We start from the raw sequence: 10,301 nt of genomic DNA, 5'->3' as shown, positions 1-10,301 counted from the left end.
GAAGTGAGGTTCTTACCCACGAAAGCTTATGCTCCCAATACTTCTGTTAGTCTTAAAGGTGCCACAGGACCCTCACCTCATTGTTGTGACCTTGTACTATGGGACTGCTTTGTTTAGATACTTGAGACCCAACTCAGCCTCCTCAGTTGTTCTAGACAGGGTATTATCCATCCAGTATGTCATCTTAACCCCCATGTTAAACCCCATTATCTATAGCTTGAAAATAAGGAGGTGAAAACAGCTCTGAAGAGAATATTGGGAGGGAAATCTCATATTTCTCATGTAATGTAAATCCATTCAATTAAATGTTTCATTCAACTGCCCATTCAACTAATCTCAGTGTTTACAATGAACTGGGAATGTTTGCTCTTGTATTGATATCCTTTGCTTGATTTTCAACAACCGTCGGGTAAGGCTTTTCAAAAGTGTCTTATGGAGGTTGGGGCCCAATTCCCATCAGAAAAAAATGGGTGTTTAAACCCATTAGAAACGTTTGGAAGTCTCACCTTTAGTGTATTAATATATTTTAATTAAACCAGATTTTTGTTAGATTTTTACATAGAGGAAATATGAGCCATTAAGTACTTTAGAACCTCAGAGTAACAAAAACCAGATTTAAGAACTGACCTGTCAACCACACACCTCATTTAGAACTGGAAGTACACAATCAGGCAGCAGCAGAGACAAAAACAAAAAGGAAATACTGTACAGTACAGTACAGTATTAAAGGTAAACTACTAAAAAAATAAAGGGTAAGTTTGAAAAAAAAAGATTTGACAAGGTAAAGAAACTGTTTCCGTGCTTGTTTCATTTAAATGAAGATGGTTAAAAGTAGCATTCTTCTTCTGCATAGTAAAGTTTCAAAACTGTATTAAGCCAATGTCCAGTGGTAAAGTTTTGAAAGAACAACTATAGTGTTTTGTTCAGATTTATGAACATTTCAGAGTTACAAACAACCTCCATTCCTGAGGTGTTTGCAACTCTGTGGTTGTACTGTATAATAATGTTCTCTGAACCTTACCAGCTGTGAAATGATCTTCACCAAGGGTGGTTCTTTTCTCCTCTTTTTAAGGAAATTGTTGCCCAGGGGGGCTGGAAGTCAGGTCTCCTGGGCCATATTCCCAGCCCTAGGAGGGGAGGGGAGTCTAGTGGATTAGTTCAGAGCAGGATGGGGCTCAGGACTCCTGGGTCCTATTCCCTGCTTTGGGAGTGGTACTTGGCTGGAAGACGGGGGAGGGAATCAGGATTCCTATTGATATCACATTGTTGCATTATGGAGTTAATAAAATAGCTCAATCTACAGGATACATCAATCCAGGGCTGCCCATCACCATGGCATTAGTGAAAGAATACGAAACACTTGGATCAAATGGTGATTTTTTTTAATCCAGTTCTGGTACTTTATTCACTTATACCAGGCTAAATCAGGAGTGTTTGAGTTAAGTGAATAGTGTAACTCAAATCGACATAGCTTAGATCTACTTACCGCAGTGTCCAACTACGCTGTGTCAATGGGTGAGCATCCCCTTCCTCTTCTCGATCTGGTGGATTACCGGAGTCAATGTCTGAGCGATCGGCAGTTGATTTAATGGGTTTTCCCTAGACCCGCTAAATCGACCCCTGGTGGATCAATCACTGCAGCGTCGATCCCGGCTGTAGTGTAGACAAGTCCTGAGCCTGGGAAGCATCCTCAATGAAATAATCTATGCACCAGACCTAAAGTGTCTGTGTAGTGTTTAGATGCTACCACCATAGACAAAGTCTTTCTCTTTGGAAGTACTCTATGGTATATAAAAATGTGAAGTCTAAGTTGTTCCACTTTTTGTCATTTTGTTAGCTGCACAACCAGTCCAAACTAGCTTTTTCTAATCAGATGTGTCCTTAGACAATGCTGTCTTTATGGCTATGGAATAGAGACTACTTTGTATTTATTCTTCTGCTCCGATCAAAATGTCATAACATTTCCATTCATGTTTATTAAATTTGTTCATTTTGTTCTCTCTTCTCTCCTTATAAGTCATAGATTTGCTAAATAAATGTCAAAAGAAAATCAAACCACTGCCACCTATTTTATTCACTTGGGAGCTCCTAAAGACCCATTGATTCAAACTTTATTCTTCATGATGATTTCATTTATTTATCTGATAACCCTCATGGCGAGTGTGATATCATCCAGGTGACAGAGGCTGATCCTCAGTTTTATACTCTTATGTACATTTTCCTCTTCCATTTATCTTTCTTCGATATTTGTTATTACTTTGTCACACTCCCTAAAATGCTGGAAAATTGCCTAATCCAGGTGAAAACCATTTCTGTGAAGGGCTGCATTGTCTAGATCCTGGCTGGTTGTGGTGAAATTCACATTCTTTCCATGATAGCTTATGATCAATACACTGCCATATGTCAGCCAATGCATTAAGTTAAGATTATGAACAAACAAGTCTGCAGTTACATTCTTCCTCATCCTAGTCACCTACATGGACATCATCTCGGCTATCCTGAGGATACGCTCCTCAATTGGTAGACACAAAACCTTCTCCACTTACAGTTCCCCCGCTACTCTGGTTTCCTTATTCTACTAGATTCTTCAGTTGTCTGATACCCAGCTCAGAAGGGGGTTTTGGATAGAATGTTCTCCATCCAGTACAAGTTGTTAATGCCCATGTTAAACATCATCATCCAGAGCCTGAAAACCAAAGAGGTGAAAACAGCTGTTGAGAAAATATTGGGGAAATGCAAGGAATGTAAATATTACTACTTTTAGTTTTGAAGTAAAGACATAGGAACTGAGTGATAAAATGATCTGAGTTCGTGTAATTTATTGGCACATTGAATTCAGTCCATAAATGATAATGTTCTGCTTCAACCACTGCAACTTGGAGTCATAATAGACTTTTGGAACTATCAAGCCATCTTGTCTCAAAGGGATTGTCGTCAAGGGGATATATGAAAGGACAGCAAATGTTGAGTTAATATGTAATCCATATTTCAATTAAAATGTCCATTTTTTTAATTGTCACTAAGTTTTAAAAGAAAATATGTTTCACAATGGAAAAATAGTTGTGAATATTTTCTGAAAATAAGTCTTGACCAACAGCCCACTGGGAACATTCAGTGTTTCGTGTCTGAGAGGGGTTGCTAGTAACTGCTCAAAATGGTTCATAGATTCATAGACCCAGAGCCACAGAGAGAATTAGGTGTTGCCGCACCTAACTTTTAGGCACCTAGAAAATAACTAGAACAAGAATGGAATCCAGTAAACCTGATTTAAGCACCTAGGCTGCCTATGCAATGCATGGAGAGAGATAGGAGCCTGCGAACATGATCCACATAAGCCAATAAGCTAGGCAAGGAGCCACATAAGCTAGCCACTGGTCACCTGTGTCTTAAGCTGCACCCCTCTCACAGAGTTTGGTGCCAAAGTCTGTGCTTCAGGGAGGTACTTATCTGTGATTCCAAGGCACAGCCAAGGCCTCCCTTTCCTGGTGTCAGACAGTTTAGGAGTGTAATTTCTTGGAAGAATGAATTAGGGCCAGTTTAGCACCACACAAAATGGTCACCTCCCTTATAACCTTTAAGCCAGTGGTTAGAACACTGAGATGGGAGGTGGGAAACTCTATTTCAAGTTCCCTTTGTGCCTGATGAAGAGAAGGGATTTGCATAGGGATCTCCCCCTCTAAGGTGAGTGCCCTAACCACTGGACCACAGAGTTATTTGCATACTTTTTCTGGCCCATAAATTAAGACATAAATTAAGCAATCCCAGCCCATCTGAATTAAGTAGCTTCTTCGCTTTTGACTTCAATGGGACCAAAGTGTGGCAAACGTTGTCTAAAAGCTGCAGAAAAAGCACCTTTAGCTCATGCCAGGTTAAAACCTTCAGAGAATTCAGGAGGTTGTCCTGACGTTACACAAAATATTCAACAAGCAGAATTGTACTGCACGTTTGGAGGTAGGGAAACATTCATTTAAACCAGTGTTTCTCAAACTGGGGTCCGCGGACCCCTGGGGGTCACCGAGAGTACTCCAGGAGATCCATGAGCCCCACTGATCAACTCCTCCCCCTCCTTCCCGCCCTCAAGTTCTCCCCTTCCCTCTATCTCCCGGAGGCTACTGAAGCCAAACCGGGAGATTTTAGGTGCTAAAAGTCTGACGGCACAGCGGGGCTAAGGCAGGCTCCCTGCCTGTCCTGACCCCACGCCGCTCCCAAAAGACACCAGGATGTCCCTGCGGCCCCTGGGGGGTGGGGGGAAGAGGGTCTCCATGTGCTGCCCCTGCCCTGAGCGCCAACTCCACAGCTCTTATTGTCTGGGAACTGTAGCCAATAGGAGCTGCGGAGGCGGGTGCCTTCGGGCAGGGGCAGCATGTGGAGACCCCTTGCCCCCCCCACCTAGGAACCACTGCCAGAGGGATGTGCTGGTCGCTTTCGGGAGCCACCCGAGGTAAGTGCCACCCGGCCGGAGCCTGAACCCCACACCCCCTCCTGCACCCCAATCTCATGTCCCAGTCCAGAACCCACACCTACACCCAAACTCCCTCCCGGAGCCTGCACCCCCTCCTGCACTTCACCCCCCTGCCCCAGGCTGCACCCCACACCCCCTCCTGCACCCCAACCCTCTGCCCCAGCCTGGTGAAAGTTTAACTCAGATCAGAGTTACCATGATAAATAACTCCAGGCAACCCATAATCTGAATGGTACACTAGATATTTACTGATGGTATGTCAAAGTTCTCACCTGATGTCTTTAAAATACTCAGACATATGATCCCCCTCCCCGTGCCCAGCCATCTGATCTTCTGACTCAGAGCCCCACCCAGCAATCTGACCTGATGTTCCTGAGACCCCATCCAGCAACATGACCACCTGCTGAATGAGAGAAATAGCCAATATATATAATTAAAATTTTAATGTAATTTAAATAAAAAATAAACATGCAGCGGTGTGGCTTTTGTGGTAAAGCAATTGGCTGTTCAGACAGACATCCAGCAGCATATCTCAGGGGTGGCAGGCATACATTCAGAATTAATTGGAAACCTATGGGTTAATGCCTTGCTCTTTGTTCTTCACTGAGTATAAATAGACACATATCTCTGTAAATGAAATCAATTCTGACTTGAGCGCCTCTCCGACCTAGCTGGATTTCCCTATTCAAGGTGAAGAATGCTCTGCTTTGCCATGTGCAGCTGTCGAGATAGACTCTCACTCTTTAATCGGTACCACTAGTAATGATGGAGAAGCCTCAGATGTCTCACACTTCCTGTGATTTCCTTGGAACTATTGCATAAGTTTGTTTACATTTTATTTCTACTGAATTTCTTAGCTTGCTCTTAGAAATACCAGCAGCAGATATGAGCCTGAGATATGATGAAGTAGTTTCAATTTCTGATACCCATCATCTCAGGGGATCTAGTCACTTCTGTGTGTAAACATTTAGAATGAAGAAGTCAATGTCTTTATATTGGTACGTAACAAAGGAATTTTTTGGTCTTTCAGGCCAGGTATTTTTTATAATTCTATAAATTATTTTAATATGTTGCCTGTTCCTCCCCCCATTAAGTTTTTTTAAGTCCTTCACCCATCCACCAGATTCACAAAGGGACCTTCGTGCCCTGACTTCCATGTTAGATGCCTAAAACCTCTGCTCATCTGCTGACTTACTCAGTCGGCGCCTAAACTCATTTGACGCCTACAATTTTTGCAGTGAAAGTTCCCAAGGCACCTACATTTCTGCCTCTGAGCAGGTGAACTGATACGGCTAGACATCCAGACATCTCAGCCCTGGAGTGATCCACAACCCGGGGGAAGATAGACCCTCCTCTGCCTATCTCATCCTATCCAGTAGGCAAACACTGAGGACTGGATTAGGCCCTATTCAAAATCTGTCTGGAGAAGGAGGAGTTGACTTTATAACTATTAGATCAGTGGTTAGTGCACTCACATGTGAAACCTGTGTAATTCCCTCTTCCTCCTGATACAGAAAAAGGGTTTGAACAATGGTCTCCCCTGTCTCAGAAAAGTGCTCTGTGCACAGAACTATGGGATAGTCTGATGTATGGCTCCTGCAGTCTCTCCTGTTGGACCTGCTCCACGTTGGATAAATAATTAAAGACTCATCAGAGGAAGGAGACTGGATCCAGGTCTCCAACATTCCAGGTGCGTGCCCTAACCGTCAACCTATGTAGTCATTCGCAGGCTTTTGCTGGCCCAGTGATTAGTTCCCTGAACCTTTCATTCAATGACACAGTGCTTTAACTGTCTTCCTGTGAATTCCCTTTTCTTTTTTGGAGCTGACCCCTCCTATGCCTATATTTACCCCTGTGCAGTACTAAATTCATCTTGTGCTTGGAAGTTCTATTTTGCTGCTTCAGTTCCCACTTCTCTGAAGCTCCATTTGTTCCCCCGTTAATGGCCCTGAGATTAGTCTGGGGACCTGGAATTGCAACTCTCAGCAGACTATCTCAACCGTATCCCACTTGCAGATGTTTACTTATGCTGGGCAGCCCCTTACTCCCTGAGTCAATGAGACTGAAAGGGACTAAGGTATCACGATCTGGCCTGGAGGATTCACAGGTGGGTGGAACCCTATGTTCAGCCTGATGGTGGCCAACCCTGAATATTGGGTATTTGGCATGGTGGTCATTTAACCCCAAACAGGAGCCAAGTAATAATAATACCTCGCTCTTATACACCCATTACTTCCAAAGCATCATTGCTGCCATGTCACACAGATGGGGAAACAGACACAGGAAGGGGAAGTGACTTTGCAAGGTCTCCCAGCAGGTCAGTGGCAGAGCTGGGTTTACCTCCCATCCCATTATATTTCAAAGTCAATGAAGCTGTGGGATTCCACTTTCAAATCCATCCCTATGTCCATATTTTATTCTTTTGTGTCTCTTCCCCCCTTCTCAGTGCTGGTGGGAGGGTGGATTTTTGATTGGATCAGCATGGAAAAGACAATCCCTGGGGTCCTGAGATGGGGGGAAAGGGCTGGGGCTGGCCGCTCCAGCACCTTCACACCTCCTCCTACCCAGAATGCATGTGGAGATTCTGATTTTTCCAAGAACATCAATAAAACTCAGGACACAACTGGCAAAAAGGGCTCTCTCTTTGTCTAGGTTTTTCATTAAATCACCTATCACCATTTCTTTGAACATCAGTCATTTTTCAGAGCCATGTGTTTATTATATGGTTGCATTATTTACCTTGCAAAATAACTTTTCCTTCCTGGAACTGAAATCTTCAGATGTCACAGGAAAATGTTGGGAACAGAATTCAGTACCTTGGCAGGGAAAGTGTCCAGAAGATGTGAATTTCAAGAAGTGGTTCTGAATATGGAAAGAGTTTAAGGACCACTATGTTGCCGAAACCTGTGTAGCTTCAGTAGATAAAGCAGAATGCCAACACTTTAAACCACATTTATAAGGTAGAATTTGATGCAGTAGCACTTATTTTACATTTCTTGTGTTACCAAGATTATTTATCTAAGGAAGTACTTAGATAATAATATCATGGTGAAGATACAATTACTTTTTGTTGGTTTTATGCATTTTTCTCTACTTGCAGGTCTCAGTTTTGCTGAAAAAAAGAAGTCAAAGGAGAATCAAACCACTGTGATCCATTTTATTCTCTTTGGACTTTCCAGTGATCCAAAGATCCAGATTTTCTTCTTTGTGTTGTTTTTAGTTATTTATCTCATCACTCTGTTGGGGAACATGCTGATCATTCTGGTGATAAAGGCTGATCCTCAACTCCACACCCCCATGTACTTTTTCCTGAGTAACTTATCTTTCCTTGACATCTGTTATTCCTCTGTCTCTGTCCCTAAGATGCTGGTAGATTTCTTGAGAGAGGAAAAAACAATTTCTGTAAATGCCTGCATTGCCCAGATATTCTTTATTTTTATGTCATCCTGTACTGAAGTTTTAATTCTTGCAGCCATGGCTTATGACCGATATGCTGCCATATGTGATCCATTGCATTACATGGTGACCATGAATAAACAGGTCTGCTGTCAGCTAGTGGGTGGTGCATGGACAATGGCTCTCTTATATGCACTGATAAACACTCTTCCTCTGTCAGAGATGCAATTCTGTGGGCTCAGTGAAATCAGTCATTTCATCTGTGAACTCCCTTCCGTATTAGATCTGTCCTGTACTGAGACTTTTACCAGTCAAGTGGTGTTTTTCACTTCTGCTATGGTCATAGGGCTCATCTCATTCTCCTTCACTATACACTCTTACATACACATCATCTCCACCGTCCTGAGGATACCCTCCTCAGAGGGCAGGCATAAAGCCTTCTCCACCTGCAGCTCCCACCTCGTTGTGGTTGTTTTATGCTATGGGACTGGTTTGTTTCGGTACATGAGACCCAACTCAGTCTCTTCAATGATTCTGGACAGACTGTTCACCATCCAGTACAGCATCTTAACCCCTATGTTAAACCCCATCATCTATAGTCTGAAAAATAAGGAGATGAAAATAGCACTTTGGAAAATACTGGGGAAATATTTCTCATGTAATGTAATGTAAAACCCTCTTAAGCTGAATGTTTAATAAAGAACCAGGGAATGCTGGCTGATCACGGATGTGTGTTATTGACTGAAAAAAATGTGTTCATACCAAACCAAACAAATAGGAACTAAAATCAATTGGCGTTCTAACATTGACTTTAAAAGATAATGGATAAGGCCCATGTTCATCACTGACAGTGATTTTGCTTTGTTTGCATCACAGTAATCTTTACTTTGGAAGGGACTTCTATTGAGTAAATGCTTTTGAATTTAAAACGATCATAATTTCAAATGCAGATATAAAACAAGTGCAGGCTTTTGTTTAAAATATGGGTACACTTGACCGTATCATGTCCACTTAATCTTCTCCAAAATCACAGTCAACAAGTGCTTATTTCTTGGGGTCATTGCAGTCTCTGGAAGTGGAGTTTGTTTGAATGGTATAAACATGAGATTGGGAATCAAGATTTGTGGGTTTTATTCCCAGCTCTGCAGCAATTAATTTCATGATCTAAACAGACTTCAATGTCCATGTCTGGATAGCACTTCTATGTAGACTTTTTGTGTCATAGTTGCCATGAAAACCATGGCACTGTCCTAGATGACTTTGAAATCCAGTATGACCGGGAACAGCTTAGGTACTGTGTTTAGTTTTCACTCTGATCCTCCACACTGAGGCCCAGTTCCACAAAGTGATTAAGAACCATCAGCACTGCAACACAACTTTTTTTCACCTTGAAAATCCCTGGATTCCACAAAGCCTGAGTTAGTTGCCTAGGCTTGCTGTGCAGTAAATGGGGATAGAGATGCAGCATGGAATGGGATCCCCAAAAGCCAGCACACTTGGTGACTCCCTGCCTAAACTAGCCAGTGGGAGCTCCAAGGGGGGAGGAGTGTGTTCTAAGCCCCACCCACTTCTCACAGAGTTTGGTATCTAAACCCAGGTTGCAGGGAGGTACTTATCTCTGCTTGTGATCCATGAATGGGACCCCTCTCCTGGTGTCAGGCAGCTTAGATGCCTAAACCATGTCTTGCAAGAGTAGCTTTGGTATCTATCTAATGCCATGTTGTCAAGGTTCCTTCCCCACTCTGAACTCTAGGGTACAGATGTGTGGGACCTGCATGAGAACCTCTAAACTGAATTACCAGCTTAGATCTGGTTTTGCTGCCACCACTCCCAAGTGCTAACTCCCTTCCCTGGGTAGCCTTGAGAGACTTCTTCACCCACCAATTCCTGATCAGTCCAGATCCAATCCCCTTGGATCTTAAAACAAGGAAAAATCAATCAGGTTCTTAAAAAGAAGGCTTTTAATTAAAGAAAGAAAGGTAAATATCATCTCTGTAAAATCAGGATGGAAAATAACTTTACAGGGTCATCAGATTCAAAGAGCCCAGAGGAACCCCCCTAGCCTTAAGTTCAAAGTTACAGTAAACAGAAGTAAACCCTCTAGCAAAAGGTACATTTACAAGTTGAGAAAACAAAGATAACCCTAACACGCCTTGCCTGGCTGTTACTTACAAGTTTGAAATAAGAGAGACTTGTTCAGAAGATTTGGAGAGCATGGAGTGATGTCTGGTCCCTCTTAGTCCCAAGAGCGAACAACCCCCAAAACAAAGAGCATAAACAAAAGCCTTCCCCCCACCAAGATTTGAAAGTATCTTGCCCCCTTATTGGTCCTTTGGGTCAAGTGTCAGCCAGGTTACCTGAGGTTCTTAACCCTTTACAGGTAAAAGGATTTTGGAGTCTCTGGCCAGGAGGGATTTTATAGTATTGTACACAGGAGGGCTGT

The 10,301-nt window shown here is 42.8% G+C and overlaps 1 protein-coding gene across 1 annotated transcript; it reads left to right on the top strand.

Moving 5' to 3' along the window:
• The first annotated feature begins 2,629 nt into the window (after window positions 1-2,629).
• On the top strand, window positions 2,630-8,530 carry LOC112123155 (olfactory receptor 1L4-like). Its single transcript, XM_024221828.1, has 2 exons — window positions 2,630-2,744; window positions 7,563-8,530. Exons 1-2 carry the CDS (start codon window positions 2,630-2,632, stop codon window positions 8,528-8,530), a joined length of 1,083 nt encoding a protein of 360 aa, XP_024077596.1.
• The last annotated feature ends 1,771 nt before the right edge of the window (window positions 8,531-10,301 follow it).

This window comes from Terrapene carolina, unplaced genomic scaffold, assembly GCF_002925995.2.
Source record: "Terrapene carolina triunguis isolate 2854851 unplaced genomic scaffold, T_m_triunguis-2.0 Scaffold119, whole genome shotgun sequence".
In the NCBI taxonomy this organism is placed as follows: Eukaryota; Metazoa; Chordata; order Testudines; family Emydidae; genus Terrapene; species Terrapene triunguis.
The sequence above is the reverse complement of the archived record's forward strand: the minus strand, read 5'-3'. Positions and strand labels throughout refer to the sequence as shown.